Source organism: Rhea pennata, chromosome 18 (assembly GCF_028389875.1).
Source record: "Rhea pennata isolate bPtePen1 chromosome 18, bPtePen1.pri, whole genome shotgun sequence".
NCBI lineage: Eukaryota > Metazoa > Chordata > Aves > Rheiformes > Rheidae > Rhea > Rhea pennata.
This window is the reverse complement of record NC_084680.1, coordinates 5,208,322-5,225,894: the sequence shown is the minus strand read 5'-3', so window position 1 is coordinate 5,225,894 and position 17,573 is coordinate 5,208,322. Positions and strand designations below refer to the sequence as shown.

Sequence of the window (17,573 nt, the reverse complement as noted above, 5' to 3'; positions counted from 1 at the left end):
CACAGAGAGCAATGACTGCAGAATCACAAACTCCATACGTGCGGGGAGGAATCTGTCTGAAATCATCCTGTGACATCTAAACTGACCCACAAATAAAGATGAAAATCTGGATGAAAAGAGGCTTGTAGGGAATGTGATGGATTTTCTCCTGAAAGAGTTTGACTGTCACTATGGCGTTTGAACAGCCCAATCGCTTTTCATTTCTCATTTGTACGTTGGCAGCACTGGGACCTCCGCTGCTGTGGCCTGTTTGCTGCTTATGCAGGAACAGTCCTCACCTCACAGGTGCTTGTGATAGAAACACCAGGAGAGAGAAGCGCGCGAGGCCAGAAGGAAGGCACAGTGTTATCCCACGTGTCTAGGGCAGAGCTACCAGCCTCCAGGTGCTCAGATTCTTACTGCCACCACGAGCAGTGATTTGGTCTTCGGTGCCACAGGTTTTTCTGCTACAGCACTGCAGGAGGACAACATGTTCGGTAACAGGATGGGTCATGCAACGCACAGTTGAGAGATCACTGCAGTGACCTCGATCTTAAAACTCTGCCAGGCTTTGTGAGAGGCAGGATTCCCATGTGGTGCTTTATTCGAGCAGGAGAGGCACCAGTATTGCCAGGGGAGGCTGCATGGCTCTGCACGACAGCAGTTCTTCATTCATGGGTACCATCTTCACCTGCAAATATTTGTAGGCTTACAGCACCTTACTGCTCATCCCTGTGTGCACATCAAGCAAAGGCTGAGGTCCCCTGCTCCCTGCTGGCTCCTCTTCCCTACTATACACAAACACAATGTGGAGAAATAAGAAAAAAAAATCAACCTGGCCTGAAATGGAGCAAAAGGGAAATCTAAAAAGAGCCTTGCTCCAGGCCTCCCCACACCATGCACAGTGCCTCTGCTGTCTGCAGAGTTAACACACATGATAGGTGCTAAGCACCTTCTCAAGCTGGTTCTTAAGCGGAAAATTCAGTAAGTCTACTCCTGAGACATTGTCCACATCTGTCACAGGACAAAGCTTACTGTCACTAAAGATGCAAATGTAATTCAGAGAAACGTCACATTTATAACACTGCTAAGCAAAGATTCTCCCTATCTTCCTTGTACCAAAAAATTTTGTACTTCATTTCAAAGGTAAGGGCCTGGCATTTGAAGGTATTCTTCGCTGTTCTCTGTGGCACAGGTAAAAGCAGTGGCAAATTACCCAGGTGGAGCTCCAAGCTACTACAAGATTGTTTTTGACACCTAAAGTGGTTTCTTCAGAGCTAGAGATTTAACCTGTGGACAGGCAGGTTCAAAGGTAGACAGAGGACAGGCAGAAGGTTTCAGAGGAAAGCAGCTTTCTGATGAGCAATTTGTATGTTTTATTAGATTCATATTGCCACTCGTTCATCCACATAAGTCCAGGATGATCATTCGCTGCCGCACAGCTTCTTCACACCATTGTACACGGATAGTTTTTATTTCAGCTTTCTCCAGCCCCCTCCAGTCACCTGCTCATGAACCAGCACTGTCTGGTGTTGAGCGCACTGGTCTCTATGAACTGGCATAGACAGGGCACTTTCCTGTGCTCCATGTGCCCTGCTGCCAAGGCCTGAGGGAGCTGACCACTGACCAGGAGCCGGACGTAGCAGCCACTGAAGATCACCAGCAGCTGCTGGGCCATCACCTGAAACAAGCATGAGAGGAAGGTAAGAGCAGAGCATCTACCTGGGTGCAGAGTGCCCAAGGAGACCAAACGCTGGCTTTCTGCTACTGAACATGGCAGTCTCCCCTACTGCTGTTGCTGAGCATAACCCAGTAGATATTGTGTTAAATACTATTTGCTCACTCATTCAAACACTGCCCTCAGCCATAACCGACCACAGCAGATGTACCTATGTCTTACAGCAAAGGAAGCAGAACAGAAAAATAGAAAGCATTCAAAAATTCCCAACAAAACAACAGAAAATGCCAGAGAAAGTTAGGCATCTTTGGGACTTTTTGCCAGTTGTACTGAGGCTTATCTGCTCCTTAAGTAATACGAAAGATTTTATAAAATTTGTATTTTATGCCCCATCTGTACTGCTGACATAAGTGACCATTCTTACTAGTGGCAATCAGGCTGTCCTTAACTTTGAATATCTCAGAGGTTACTACATGTCTGAAAGGAACAGGATGGGAGCCAATACTGGATATATAACTGCTCCAGATCTGCTTGTGCTCTGCAGCTTTTGCGTGCTGACACCACAGGGGAGGAAGATGAAATGAGTCAGTGTCTATAGGGCCAGGCTCCGCAGAGACAGCGCAGACTGTGCTCACTGATGGGTAGCGGGGAGCCATGCTGCCTTAGGGATGTGCTTGCTCTGTTACTAGCTTGTGCCCTTTTTTTTCTGCCTGTAGACACCCAGAGAGCTTTACTCTGCAGGGTTGTCACCTGTACACAATCCACTTAGCAGCAGTGAGCAGAAAATTGTAAAACAAATCAAAATTACCCCTTTTGAAGCTTCCTGCTGAGTGAGAATGAGGACACATTTGTCACTCAAGGCAACACAAGTCTTTGAGAACACAATTCACAAAGGAGACAAAAGCTCAACACTGCAATGCCTCATTCTCAGTCCTGAAGCAAGGGGCCAGTTTCCTAGATAGCTCCTAAGGAAAGGTTAGTTCTCAAAAGAAGACCCACAGACACTGCACAGAGAGGAGGGAGCTCCTCAAGCTCCTCAAACTAACCAGAAGGAAATGGCATGTCCGTAAGAGATGTTAGCATCAAATTCCAGGCCAGGCAGTACCTGCCTCTTTTTGGGATTCACAGAAGTGAATCCTCTCCTAGCCCTGGCTACCTAAACTATGCCCAAAAGAATCAGGTCTCACCAGTGAGATTAGCAAGGGAAGACCCAATCTGTGCATCCCTCAAGGCCATCAGCGCTAAGCTGCTCAGCAATGTCAGGACTTGAGAGGCTGTGCATGAGCCTTGAGGTCTCTAGTTTTTCTCCCAGTGAAAATGGAGGTTTCCTCCACGGCTGGCAGCTGCTGCGCAGAGGTTTGGAGATGAGATGCCTAGGGAGGCAATTAGGCACCCCTGTTCATCAAGGAAGGTGATTTCTCATTACCTCCGGTGGGCCCTCTGGAATGAGGCAGAGTAACTCATTGCATGTCACAGGCTCTTTCTTTAAGTTCACTCCACTGGATAAAAGAGGGGATTCTTCAGATGAGACCTGCTCTACTTTGCCTAGATCAGGCTGAACTGCTGTCTCCATAACAACACAGAGCTGGTCCAGGCTGTGCCGCAGGTGTGACTGCAAAAGAAAAGGAGAATGTGGGGGCCTTCAAACACAGGCAGCAAGAGAGCCTGTAAAGTGCAAGATTTAGTATCAAAATTAATCCTGCTAGGAATTAAAAAAAAAAAAAAAAAAAAAAAGAAAAGAAAAGGAAAAAAACATATATGGCATTGGCCAAGGGCCATTCACAGCACTTGGAGCTGAGTGTTTCTTTTCATCACCTGTCCCTCATGTCTGACAAGCCACAGCCTGTGTCAGCGCATCTCCTTGGGGACGAGGTTGTGTGCAAGCACATGAAGCCATGCTCCCAGCGCTCTGTGCTCCCAGCGGAGAGGATCAGCCCACGAGCCCTTCACCTCCCTGGCCAGCAGTGACTAGCAGCAGCCTTGTTATGTTCAAGATGCTTCTTATGCCAGTGACTGCTCTCAGCAAGATGAGTACAGTCTAGCATTAGGGCAGGAATCTTGTCTTTAAATAATATATGCATATCAGTTTTATATCAGTCAATGTGAACTGGATTGTTACTGTCCATCCTGTTCTCTGTGTCTGTCAGTTCATGCAGGGAGAGGAACAGTCCTGAGATTTTCAGAGGCTCTCATCATGCGAGTCTAATCAGCAAGAGCAATTCAGTGCAGTACAGTGCAGTATATATTTCTACACTCGGGTAGAAGAAAATATTTTTTGAAGGCCAAGAGGACAAAATTCTTATACAGTTAACCGAGTAAGGTATTTACTTATTCCTCAAGCAACCTCATTTATTTCAAGATGACTGCTCAAGGTGTCAGCTATTTCAAATTGAGAGACATGCTTTCAAAATTTGCCCTTGATTCTTGATGATTTGCCTTTATTAAAGCTGCGTGGTTAATTATCCAGACCTGCACATACCACAGGCCTTACACAGGGCTGCTCCTCCGGTTTACTGCAGGGAGATGATCAGAAGGAAATTCAGAACAGCGTTTCTCATTATTTTTGTTAAATCCACGCCTGGATCACTGCATAGGTGCAGCTCACACTGATCTGGGGGGGCTCTGTCCTGCTCCTGAGTGCAACAGCTGCAATCAGCACTCATCCTGCTCGATCAGCGTGTTTCTGACCCCTCACTCATGTGAGGGCCAGAAGTGTGGCCAGACGCAGAGCACAGGATCAGTCCCCACCAGCCCCCCAGACTCACTCCCTTCCCCAAATGCTGCTGCCACGTCAGGGAGGAGGCCAGGGCTGGCTCCGCAACGCGTCCCGAGCCGGACGCACAGCGCAGGCAGCTGAGGCTGTGCCGGCTGTCGCTCACCTCTTGCTTCCTGCGCAGGTCCGCGAGGCGGGCCGATAAGGACTGCAGGCACTGCTCTGGGCTGAAGTGCACAAACCACAGCTGGGACAGACAGCGTTAAGGTCTAACACTTTCCACACGTCCCCCTCAGCAGCCCTCTGCCTTGGAGCCCTCCGGGTGCAGGAGCAGGTGTGGCAGGGAGCAGAGCAAACGCTGCACTCGAGACACAGTCAGGAGCTGAACAACATGTCACGGTGACTAATTTTAGGCCAAGAGGGCCTGAGCTAAGGCAAAACCTCAGGCACTGAGTGATGAAGGAGAGGGATGGCAGGGAAGGGGACGTTTCCCCACAGCAGGAGGGGAAGCCACATTGTGTTGCCAGGCCAGTCCAGTTCTCATCACACACCTCCTGCACCCTGGGAGGTGGAAGCTGGGGTAACCCAGGACCACTGCTCGGAGCAATGGTTGCTCAGCTCAGTGGCCTTACATCTAAAGAAACTGAATGTTCACATTGACTTACTCTGCCAAATTCCTTCCTGCTCTCTTTTCTTCATTTCTAGGGATTCAGTTCATATATTTTTACAAGATTTTGGGTTCTACAAATATTAATAACATCCTTATGGATGGAGACATTGTTAGCTAAGAGCTTACCAGAGTACCATGTTGGGAATGTGAGTCCTACCAGCTTTGGAGACAGGGGACCTCAGAATGGAATCAAATGTCTATGTCCTTGAATATCTACTCAAGTTGCCATAATCAAGGTTCTTCAAGAACAACATGAAAGCTAGGGGGTTAAAAAGGATCTGACATCAGAGCAAACAGAGAAAACATAAATCCCTCAATCTGTTTCTGCTCTCAAGCAGTTCTGGGACACGAAGATAGAGGTGAAGGCTCATTGTATTAATTCTCGTTTACTCAGGATTGTAACTAGGCTGGTCTGAACAAACATGTAACTCAAGCTCTTGAGTGTTTCCTCTTCATTCCGTACAGCTTCACTTCTGCTGCCAGCTCACCTTTCGTATTCCCCACTCCTTTCTTTGACTCTGTGCTTTGGCCTGTGGTTCCCTCTCCATTTGTATTTCATACTGCTGTACATATTTGGGAGCATATGAGGTTTACCAGACATTCTGGGACATCATCTCTATCACTTTCTTTAACACTTTCATGCTATCTTAAAACTAAATCTTTGTCTAGTTTAGAAAAGATACCTCTAAAAAGCAGCAAATGAGACTCATCTCTATCTGGCTTCTTTCAACACGCATTTCTTAAAGCCATGAAGATCAGAACTACTTAGCAGCAAAGCAGCAAGAGACCTGGGCTGCAATTCACTCACCTTCATGAAATCAAATTCTTTAATGTGCCTGAAAGGGAGAGCCCCAGGCTATAAATCATTCCTGAAAAGGATGACACTTGGATGCTGTTGACTTAGCTTGTCTTTTCAAGGCAAAATGCAAGCTCCTAAGGTTTTCTCCATGCTTGTTTTGCTACCAATACATTACTGTCACTCAACACATTATTTCTCATTAAATACTCCCAGAAAGAATTACAAGCCCAAAGGATTAATCCCACCTCAGTCTTTCAGACTCATTAACACCAGTGGTCTTTGGGCATATCTCAATCCTCAAGTATCGGAAGGGAACATATACCCAATCCTTCATGCCATCCAGTAGGGAGAAAAAAATAAAAGGCTAGAAATCCCACCCTCTGGAAATCCTCATTGATCACAACAGCAATAAACAGTTCCACCTCATTAGCTACCTGGGAGAGATATGAATGACCCCCCACGGAAAGGATACCTGTAGGACATTGTGTGGCCCATGCAGGACATCTGTAATCCCTAGAATTAAATTGTGTTCGATAAAGATTTCATTGACAGCTGCCAGCCTCATATCTGTATTCACATTTATCTGTTAAAAAATGCAGGAAAAATTAACGTATTCCCTGGCAATGGTTGGGCCAGCCTATAGTTATAAACTGCTGTTGGATAATCCCATATACTGTCTCTCTGAAACAAAAGCAGTGAAAAAGAGCTGTCTGAGGTTAGGGCAGGATTTTCACCAGTCGTCAGTATGGCCTATCCACGACCAGCTGACATCTGTGCAGCCAAAAATCTCACTAAGGATTATTTAAATTATAGACAAGATGTGTAACATGGAATTGACTCCCAATATTATGCTCTCTCTTCCTTTCTCCAACTGTCCCTAAGTATAGGACTCTTTCCTGAATTTCTTTGTATCCACAAGTTTGTGAAGTATTCCTTTGAAAAAAATCATTGGAGCTTGCTGCAAAATCTGTTAGAAGTCAGTGCAAAGACCCCTCCAGATTTTGACAATCAGGCCCTTCCAATACTATACTTCAAACCACTCCTTAAAAGCTTCTGCTTCGTAGAGCAGTTTGCTGCTATGAATCCGTTATCTCTGGTTTTATACTTTAACTGCTAACTCTGTGGGTCAGGACCTGCATTTTTGTTCTGGATCTGTTGTAAGGCAGATGTGGTGGGGACATGGCTCATGACTTCAGAGCACTATGTTGACACAAGTAAATGATGACAATAAATAGCAATTTATGCCAACACACAGTCCCAGCTGCAAGGACTGTCTTCAAACACAGGACAGGAATTCAGCCTTGCTCCTGCTGGCAACCCCACAAAGCTTCCCACAAGCTACAGGGAGTCTGATTCACATTCTGCAAGGTTGCTTTTTCTCCAGTGCCAGCAGACGTTTTGAGTCAGCCTGCCAGGCTCCAACACCTACTTTTCAGGCATTATGACACCTAACTTGGTGGCATAACATTCCCTGTCTGAACTTAATCTCTGAGTCTGCTCTAAAAATATTCCTTCCTCCTCTGATAATTATGTTCTTTGTATGCATCTAGGAAATTATCTAGGTCCCAGCACTTTTCAGAGAGCACAGTCTGCTGCCTGAGTGCTCTGAGCCAGCTCACAGTCTTCTCTTACCTTCCTTTGGCGTCGGTCAATAATCAGTATCATGACTACTGTGACTGCCACAGCAGCTATGGTCACCAGCATGCTGGCCTCCCAGGAGCGTCCAAAGGAATACAGCTGTATTGTGGAGTAAATATTTGTCCAGAGAGACACATAGAAAATCTATAATGACCCAGAGAGACTGATGTCAGTCACAAAAGTAAGGAAACAGAAAAATAAAGGAAAGAAGAAAACTACTGCTCTTTTCTCTATACCTTACCATAAATTAATTAAAGCAGCCAAGAATTTCAGAGAATATGAAAGGACAGAAATTCTTTCCAATAACAAATAGAGGAGAAAAAGGTCTAGAAGACTGAGTGAGCCCTAGCTTATTGTAAAGAATTACCAATCGTCAAAGACAGAGAGTGAATTATTAATGATGATTCATAATTAGGAAGGATTTCAGCTGGCTTCTTCCATTTAGGTAAGAAGTGCGCTCACGGAGGCATATTGATAATACTTCTAATAGTCACTGCATTTAGAAAGTTCCTATGTCAAAGCACTCAAGGCAGTGCAGAGACTATTCAATTACAATAATTCAGATGGTGGACACCAATGCTGGGCTCAAGGACTATGTTAGGGACCCAAAAAATGGCCTTTGCATAAAGATAGGCAAAATTGAATTCATTTTCAGGTGGATGCAATTTGGCAGGAGCCTGCCTAGAAGCACATATGCTGTGTGTAGCACAGCATATCACAGCCTCACCTGCCAATGTTGTGACTCAATCACATTAAACAGGCAACAAAACCCCCAAAACGTGGAGCACAGGTTCCTGCAATATTAGTAAAAAATAAGAGAACCCATGCAGAGAGGCTGTCTCCACCCCCACCAAAGCAAACCAACACATCTAAAAAAGGAGGAGTAAGTTTTTAATCACACTCTTAGCACATTTTAAGGGAGCGTTAAAGTAAATGCCAATGGTTAAGTTCTCTAGAGGAGCTTCTCTCACCATTAATGAAAGAAGCCAAGTAAGGCTAGACACCTAAGTCAGCAACCAAAGCTGACTGGTCTGTTGGTCTGAAAGAGCATCAAGGAACAAAGCATCTTTAGGTTTTTAAAACCAAGGAAGAAAAGGCCTGAGGCAGGTCCTGCTGGCAGCCACAGGCAGCTTGAACCAGGGGAACTACCTGGGAGAGAAAGTGCCTTGCCCTCAGTCTGCAGAAATTCTGTGGACTGAGATTTCCAAAGGTGCCTCAAGCCCACTAGGACGTGTGAAAAACAGTGTCTTTCCCCCATCCAAACCCCTCTCCCTTCCCTAGGCACCCTGGAGAGCACCGGGTATAGATCTTGATACACCTCGGCAAATACATGTCCATGCAAGCCTCAGAGAAGCTCCACTGTCCTTACCACAGCAATGGCTATTTGGAACGCCCTGGAGTTGTAAAACATGTACCGCCTCACTTGGGGCTTCAGAACAGCATCCTGAATCAGCCTGCTCCACCGATCACCTGCCACCTGCCCAGGAAGGAGACATCAAACTGGAGTCACTCCCTGTTTTGGACACCTTGCCCAGTCAGTATAGGCTTGGGCAGCCAGAGTGGGGCCAGGCCAGTGATGCAAGTCAGAGGGTGTTCTGAAGCACCTTTCTGCAGAGCGCCCTGGCCCAGGCCCCAGTCTCATCTACACAGCTGTCACAAATCAAAAACACATGATCACGTCCTCAGAGCTGTGTTTGGCAACGGCAGGACCCACTCTGTTTTGTGGTATGTTTTTTTCAGAATCAGCTGTGTAAGAATCAGACTCTAGGGGCAGGATTTTGTGTCCATACAATGACCCCGAAGTCAAGGGGACTACAAGGTGCAAAGGGGAGCCTGCTCACTCAGGTTGATGCCACTCCAGTGATAAGAAGCTGCCTGCTACCTGGATGCAAACACAAGTCATGACAATACAGCTAACATTCGCTGCCAGGGGGTGCTGGGGAGGATTACACATGAGGAGCTTACCTGGATCCCAAGGGATTTCAACTTCTCTGCACAAAGCTCCATGTCAAAGGAGGTGGCCGAGCAGTTATTGCCCATGCTGAGTACCATGAGGACCTGGCCATTGCGGGGTTCTGCAAGAGCCCAAAGGAGTCGTGAGCACAGCTCTGGTGTGGGTTTTCCTCTCAGCAGCTAAGGAGCAAGTGACAAAGGGAAGGCTGAGGAACACACACCATCCTGGGGAGTTTTAAATGGATCCAGAATCCCCCCTCAGACATTTCCATGAACATTGCAAGGGCCTGCTATCCCCAGGAAGGAAACAGCCTGAGAGAAGGGAGGAAACCCAAAACTCTTTCAAGGCGTGTGCCATCAGTAATAACACAATTCTCTGACCTTCAACAGGATAGTCTTGGCTCATTGATCCGTAACTGAAAGGACAATAGTCCGAAGCTACTCAGCGTTCCTATGGACAGCTATAGAAAGGTATCTGCCTCTTAGAGAAGCCTCCTATCATCTACCCAACCCACCCCCAAAGAAAAAGCTTGGGCAATCAAATCAAGGTACTTTACAATGACCACATTTTCTGGCATCTCCCAGCTGAAAACCTGTGGCAGCTCAGTGCCACATGGGAGGCAGGGCTGCCCTAGAGCATGAGCACTGGGGTCCTCCAGAGTCCAAGTCCCCACTTCAGCAACACTCCCAGAAAATGCGGCTCTGATCAATGCTTGCAGCTTCTCAGTTCCAGCTGGGAAACATAGAAATATAATTTAGCGACCCAATTCATGGTCAGGAGCCCAGAGAGTGTGATGACAGCCTTCCCTAGGTGTGAGAAGCAGGTTCCTTGGAGGAGCAGAGAACTGTGATCTTCAAGCATCCCATCTGGCATTCATCTAGAGTTTACATGAGGTGAGCTATGTCAAAAGGAAGACAGCTCTAAGGAAGCGGCCAGTTCAGCTGAGATCTTGTTTCACTGAAACATTTCAGCCAGCCCTTCCTCACCTCTGCAGATTTGGAGTCAGCCAAGTGCCATGTGGGGCTACTCCTACTGACACTGCCTGCTCATCGCTCCTCCAAACTCCCGTGCTAGCCAATACACAGTGCACGCTCAATACTGCTTTTCTCTTTATCATCCAAGAGTTGTTTGCTTACCTTTTGCCCACTGAAGGGATCCTTCATTTAAATCACTCTTACAACAGAAGATCGAGGGAAGGGAACTGTTTTTCTCAATTTCACCAGTTTGGCTTTTATAGGCCATGAGGAAGGGTCCCTCTCCTTAAGGGATTCTGCTCCGCACTGTCAGAAATTCAGCACTTCATATATCTCCCTTTTCTTTCACTACCAAGAAACACCTATTCACACCCAAGATAGCAGGCAGGAGGCTTGCTCTCCTTCTTGGGGATAAGATTGTGAAATCTTCATTCACACTCCCACTGACTGCTTCCTTGCGATTCTGCTTTCCGTGAGCACGGCAGTCATTTTCTAGACCTGAAAGGAGGAAGAGAAATTTCAGTATCTCACAGTCAGTAAATAAAAGAATAACAGCACAGGCTACTTAGTGTACTGTGTTCTTTGGACCCTGCACCCTGTGGCCGTTATCATCAGTTAAATGTTAGTCAGCCACAAGTACAGTGTGCACACGCTCTCCTTTTGCTGCAAATGCTTTTATTTTCTCTCTCCCTCTTTCTCCCTAAATAGATGGTAAAGTTCGTCCTTAAATATTCATATTTTGTAGGCAATTAGTCCAGGAATAGGCCTGATTTCTACTTGTTTAGCCAATAGGCATTCTGCCGTTCTTTTCAGCAGGGCCAGTGTAAATACTCCTCCCTTGAAACGATATACCTAGATCACTGAACACAGTGCAGAATTCCTACCACGCAGAGGAAACGGAAACAGCACAGATATGGAAGGAAGAAAAATGCATCTATGCAAGGCAGAAGCAGGCAAAACAGGAACTTTCAGTCAGAAGCAGAGAAATTTTTGAGGAGCTCTTTCTTTTCCTACTCACCTTTGCCTCTCAACTCTCATTTGCAGACAACGGCAGGAGCAGAAGCGGCACAGCCCCGCGGCAGAGGCAGTGTCCATGAGTCTGCCAGGCAAATGCTGCTGACGTAGGTCTCTGTAACACGGACCAGCTGCCCGCATCTGCGGATGTTTATTCAAACCAAATGCTTGACAGCTCCGAAGTTTTTTTAGTTATTTTTTATTTGAGCGGCCAGGCTGCATCCCCGTTGGTTTGCCAACACTATCATTTACTCTTTAGCTCTATGTTATTTTTGTACCAGGAGCCTGTTGCTCACTTTTGGGCTGAGGTTTGCTTGCGGAGCCCTTCAGCTCCGCTTCCCAGGACGATTGCTTTACTTTTGCCTAATGGTTGTTGCTGCAATTACCCCTTGTAAAAAGACATGACGGTCATTGGTTGAAGGACTGACAGACAGGAAATTGAGGCAAGTGAAATACATGAAAATTTCTTACTATTGCAAAAAGAACCTGCAGAGGACCAGAAACTCACAGTTAAAGGAGGCAGGCTGTGATACACTTTACCGACGGGACGCGTATCGCGCTTGTGTCCGCATGCAGAATCGGCACAGCTCCTGCTTTCGATTCGGACTGCTTCCTTAGGAAGACACGTTTACAGTCTCATTGCAGATGGGAAATAATCTGATACAGAGTGAATTCCTGCGCAGCAACCCCACGCGAGGGCCTGCGCCTCAGGAGGGGCACGCTTTTCTTCTAAAATAGATGCTGTTCTCCAGCTCATTTTCCTTTCAGAGCATGAGTATACTCATGTAAGAACACGTCCCCCAGCATCAAAAGGTAAACAGCCAGTGAGTTTTCTCCCTCCTTTCCCTTTTGTCTTCAATCTCTTCAGTTTAGTGTCAAACAGGGCTGGAGGGGAACAACACACAAAACCCCCACCCAAAGCAACAGCAAAGCAGAGAGCAAAAACCGAAAGAACCAAAAGGAAAACCTAACCAAAACCTATCACCGTGTCTTCGCTGCTGTCACATGAAGCTAGAGATGAATCAAGGCTTTCTGGCTTAGGCGTCTCGAGAATTTTCAGTCCCCCAGCAAATGGGAGCGAAAGGTGCAGCAGGACCAGGGCAGCTCAGACTCTTCACAGCCCATCTCGGGGCTGCTGGAGGGAATGGCCTTCCCGAGCCAGGAGGAGCTCCGAGGCCAAAGCTTCTTTGCTTTAACTTACTTGTGCAGCACAGATCTCATTTGGCTCTGTTGCCTTTCACTGCAGAATGACTGTCTATTTTTGGAGATCGGTCTCCCCGCAGTCTTGCTCTGCTGCCTCTTGTGCTAACACGAGGGGCATCCTCTTCGTCTCCTGTACTCCCCGGGGCTCTGTGACTTTCTACACCCCTTCTCATTCCTTATGCAATGCCAACGTCTTTCTGGTGACTATTCCCTTTGCCTCCTTCAGGCTACAGAGCTTCTTTTTAAGACACCTCCAAGCCTTAGCTAAACACCAGAACAACACTCAGCAAGTCCTTCTTCGTTTCTAGAGAGGCTGCCAGAGACTTACCTGTTCCAGATTGTCTCCTGGTCCTGGGGAGTCTGGCCAGCTCCCTTCTCTTCCTCTCCCACTGTCTATCTGCTAACGTCCATGCTGTTCTCCTGCTGTCCCACCACAGAAGGGGGAGGTCTCTTGTTCCAGCAGCTCCAACCTGTACGAAGCAGCTTGTGTCAGAATATGCTGCTCTCGTTCCTTGCATTTCCCAGGGCCAAATGACTAATCAGGCACAGCTCACTGAAGGCAAGAAGTCAGCGCCCCCACACTACCTCTTGCTTTCATTACCCCAAGCGGCAGGCACCAACTTGCAAAATCTCCCTTATGCATGTGACTTTTCCCTTAGGCTCACTTCAGAGCGGTGGGTTTAACCCTCTAGAGTTCCTCAAATGTGCTTCCCCATCTGGCACAATAACAGGGAGGAGATCCAGCTGCCGGATTTAGACGCATCTTTTAGAGTGTGGGGATCCAGAGCTGGAGCCAGATTTTGAAGGCTTTGAAGAGGTACCCTGAGCTGAACAGCAGCAGTCAGCAGCCTGTCCTCCTCACACAGCAGAGCAGGATTCACTATGTGCAAATCCCAAAGCTGCATCAAATCAATTGCCGTGAATATATTAGTCAAAGCCAAGCATCAGTGATGGCACTGCAGAAATCAGAAGATATAAACAGAGGTCTCAAGGCTGAGAATGAGTCACATTATATTTAAAGAGTCGCGGAAATGTACAGTCAGAGATAAGACAAGGTGGGAACCTTAGCCCTCCTCAGAAGAGGAGGCTGCCCTGATACAAAGGGTAGTGCAAATTTCCTAATTGCTGTATCCCAAAGAAAAGAGGTAGAACTGGCTACACAGTCAGATGGGCATCCCCAGAACTGTTACTCTTGCAGTTTCCTGTGTTGGGGGAAGTGGTGTAGATTTATTTTGTGTGAAAGGATAACTCTGAGACACAGCATAGGAGAAAACACTCATTTTAAACTGTGTGAAATCATGGTTTCAGGACTGCCAAAAGCTTGAGGAGACACAAAGGCTAGGAAGCGAGTGAATTGGATACCTCCAAAAGTAGGTAGCCTTTGGAGAACCAGAACAGCTTCATTGCCCCCCTGTGTAGACTTTCCTGGAGAAAATGCTCTTCCCTTTGAAGGCCTGAATTTCTGCAATTCTGTTGGCTCCAGACATTGCTGAGTAATGTGTTAACTAAATCACATGGCTGCATGGGGAACAGAATTGACTTCAAAAACGCTCACCCACATGTGATCTTGTTACACTGGAAACTAGCAATTCTCACAGTAATATCTTTCAAGTATTGAGAAAAATCAGATAATCTTCTTGCTGTTGTCAGTAGCTCAAGACCCAGCCCACCTCCCTACTCAAAAAGGAGCACACAAAGCTTTAAGGTCTTCTGCAAATGCTCCTCATCAAAAGCTCTGGCTTCAGTTCCTTTTTTTTTTTTTTTTTTTTTTTTTTGACAACTCAAAGATTCTGAAAGAATATAGTGACCAAAGTGCTAACAAAGAGCGCTGTCTCAGCTCACTGCAAAAAACAGCCCAAGGCAAAGCTCTGTGAGGGAAATAATCTTGAAAGGAATTCTCCTAAATGCCCGCAATGCATACAACATAGATCTCTTGCTTAGCAAGAAGTGAAGAAGTGCATGTATAGACTGATCTTGGCATCAACAAAAACAGAAAAAATCCTGCTATCTTGAGATGAGAAGCTGAAAAAAAATAATTACAAATTTTAAAGGTTCCAAAGTATGAAAAAAAGCCATACATCATTAAATCTTTAGTATCCTAGTGGAGGCCATTTGAGAAGCAGTAACAGATGCTAGAAAACATGCACGCTCTGGAAGGAGAAAACATGTTCAATGGAAAGATTCAGAAAGTAGAATCCAACCTGCCTCCTTCAGATCCCTGTGCTGGTGCCAAGCAGATTCACCTGACAAGAGAGTCCTTCCAAAACACATACCTTCAACAGCTTTCAGAAGGTGGTGCAGCACATTTAAGTTAGGCCTCTTACTGGTGTGGTGAGAAAGTAATTCAGGTAAGCAGGCTTTTCCTCTGAAAATTTCCAAAGCACCTATTTCATGCCTATCTAAGAAACTTAGATAGCACCTTAAGCCAATCTAAATCAAAGGCAAGGTTTTCCAGCTGTTTTTCTGAGTTAGTTTTCCATCAAACCAACTCCATGAACTTCCTAGCCTCAGGACCACACAGGTGCCAATGCTGGCCCAAAGGAGATGGTGGATCTGCAGGTAGAGTTGTGTAGAGTCAAGGTCTCATAGCCCCAGTTCTTCCTGATTTCAGCTTTCATCAAATCACATGCTTAGAAATCTTTGGCAGGTATTGATTTTCTGACATCTTATTTGGAGCATAACTTTGATGCTTCTCTGAGGCAGGAGAGCTCCTACCAGATATCTTCTCAATCAAACCACAAGTCATACAAAATCTCATTTTGCAGCTAGTTTATAAAACATTCATCAGTGATTAATATATTTCAATAAAAAACTTTTTTTTAGATTCTAGATGAGAAACAAACTGCAAATCATATCCCAGACTTCGCACTGATGCCTTTATTTCAGGGTTTCCGGAGTGCTGAGACAAGACTGTAACGCTCCTATCTTACTTATTAATAGTCTCACAATAACTTTACATTAAGTAGCCAGAAAATAAAAATTTAATCCTATTAAAGCCAACTGGGAGAACTACAACAAACAGAAAATACAATGTAAATCAGTAAACTAGAAACGAATTTGGAGAGACAATCAAGAAAAGGCTCCAAAGAAATAAAGAACTAACTGACTGTAAAACAGAAAGAGGAAGCCAGTAAGAGGATCCCAACACAGACCTCCATACCTGAACAAGAGCCTTCTGCAAATGGACTTTTCACTTCCTTCTAGAGTGAACTAGTTCACTCTAGAAGTGAACCCTTCTCACCCATCACATCACTTACAAAGACCTGTAGGACATAACTTTTGAAAAAGTTTACTGCAAATTCTTCTGTTTCAGGGAGCGCTGTTGAAACCCTCTGAAACTGGACTCATTTAAAAAGCAAAACAGAACTGAAGAGCCCATGCCCTGCAACCAAAGCTCCTCTGAAGTGCCTCTTGATTGGGCATTCAAAAATTGAAATCAAAATAAGTGAAAATGAAAACGAACACTTTACTGCTCCAGGAAGCATCTGGCTGGCTGCATGTTCAGCTTACGCAGCCTGGCAAGGGATTTGGGGGTTGTTTTACAAGAATCAGAATGAAGGCAGCTTGAGATTTCTGCTTTGGGCTTTATTCCCTGGTATCTACAAAACAGCAGGTCCTGACTTACATTACCCCACGGAAAGCTATTCACAAAGTGCCCCTCCTCACTTCGCTTCACTTTGCCTCTCTTCTGCTTCCAGGTCTTAATTCTCTGATAATTAGGTGATTAACTCCCAGTGCAGCCTTGTTACCTTGTTAACAGACAGACACTTTTATTCCACTACCTACTCCCAAAAAATACAGGTAAGACCTTACCCTTCTTTCCCATATGGTTTAAACTGGTTGTCAAGGCCAGGAGTTATTAAAGGGACAAAAAGACCTAGAGGAACAAAGAACAACTGCACAAGCCCATTGCCTCAAGGAAAGGGAATAACAACACTCCCGTGGTGACCATGCTGGAGCGTCCACAGCCACCCGATATACAGCTTCTTCACCCTTCCTGTTAGAAAGCATGTCTAAGCTAAATCTTTTTCATTTCAGATTAAGCTGATTACTTCTTCTTCCCTCAGTGGATCTGGCGAAGAATTAAAGTCTGTCCTCTTTAAAAACATCTTCGCATTTATTTCAAGGCTTCTCCTTTCTGTCATAAAGTCTCTAGACTAAATCCTCGCCCTTTCAATCACTGCTTTAAGGCACATTTGCCAAACTTCCCAGGGCCCTTCGTTGCTCCGTTCTAGACTCCTTCCAATTCGCTTACATCTCTTCCAAAGCTCCATGCCCAAAACTGGAAGCTGTATCCAAGCAGAGAATTCACCAGCACTTAAGAGCGTAGTAACTCTCTCTCTCACTTCCATTTTACATATGACAAATCTATTAACATACTGTAGAACGAGGAGTATTTTTTTCAACAGCAAAGCATTTGCTGGCTCAAATTCTGGGGGGAGTTGCCCATAATTTCCACAATTTCTGCAGTGCTGTATAGCTGGCTCCTGATTACTTTGTTTTGGTGTATTTGATGTCACCTTTCACTGTTCAGCTTTGCACCTCTCTTTAGGGAGTTTCATGCTGTTGATTTCATATCATTGATCAAAATAATTTTGAATTCTAAAACAGTCCTCTAAAGTGTTTCTCTCTCTTCTCAGTTTGGTGCCCTAGGCCCATATTATAATTGTACTTTCTATTTCATAATGCTGCATTAATGAATATATTACAGAGAAGCTGATTCCAGGATAAAAAACCCTGCCATTTGAAACGCTCCCTCAGATTGACAGTGACCACTCATACATCATCTTTGACACTGACTTTCCAAAAAGGGGACCCCAAAGCCTTTGAGTTCATGAAGACCCCATCTGCCTCGGAGAACAAAGTCAAAATCTTTTTGCCCTTCTCCAGGCCTCTGGGATAACCTCATCCTCTCCCATGCTCTTAATACCACTTCCAAGATCCCTCCACT

General features: G+C 45.6%; 1 protein-coding gene across 4 annotated transcripts; it reads right to left on the bottom strand.

Moving 5' to 3' along the window:
* Positions 1–1,331: 1,331 nt before the first annotated feature.
* TMEM268 (transmembrane protein 268) lies at positions 1,332–13,068 on the bottom strand. Of its 4 annotated transcripts, XM_062590942.1 has the most exons (9): positions 12,951–13,068; positions 10,568–10,903; positions 9,443–9,552; positions 8,847–8,954; positions 7,472–7,621; positions 6,312–6,422; positions 4,537–4,617; positions 3,084–3,269; positions 1,332–1,660 (listed from the first exon to the last, which is right to left on the bottom strand). In XM_062590942.1, exons 2-9 carry the CDS (start codon positions 10,671–10,673, stop codon positions 1,481–1,483), a joined length of 1,032 nt encoding a protein of 343 aa, XP_062446926.1. In that variant the 5' UTR covers positions 10,674–10,903; positions 12,951–13,068; the 3' UTR covers positions 1,332–1,480. The 4 variants fall into 4 exon arrangements, with proteins under 4 accessions (XP_062446926.1, XP_062446929.1, XP_062446928.1 ...); XM_062590945.1 differs by lacking the exon at positions 6,312–6,422; XM_062590944.1 differs by lacking the exon at positions 8,847–8,954.
* Positions 13,069–17,573: the final 4,505 nt, after the last annotated feature.

Bases quoted from the DNA above. Each gene is read 5' to 3' on its own strand.
- TMEM268 (XM_062590942.1), bottom strand. From the start codon at position 10,673: ATGGCCTATAAAAGCCAAACTGGTGAAATTGAGAAAAACAGTTCCCTT. The intron at 9,553-10,567 runs GTAAGCAAACAA...GGGCTCTTGCAG, and splicing joins ATCCCTTCAGTGGGCAAAAG to AACCCCGCAATGGCCAGGTC. The intron at 3,270-4,536 runs GTGAGCGACAGC...TTTCTTTTGCAG, and splicing joins ACCTGCGCAGGAAGCAAGAG to TCACACCTGCGGCACAGCCT.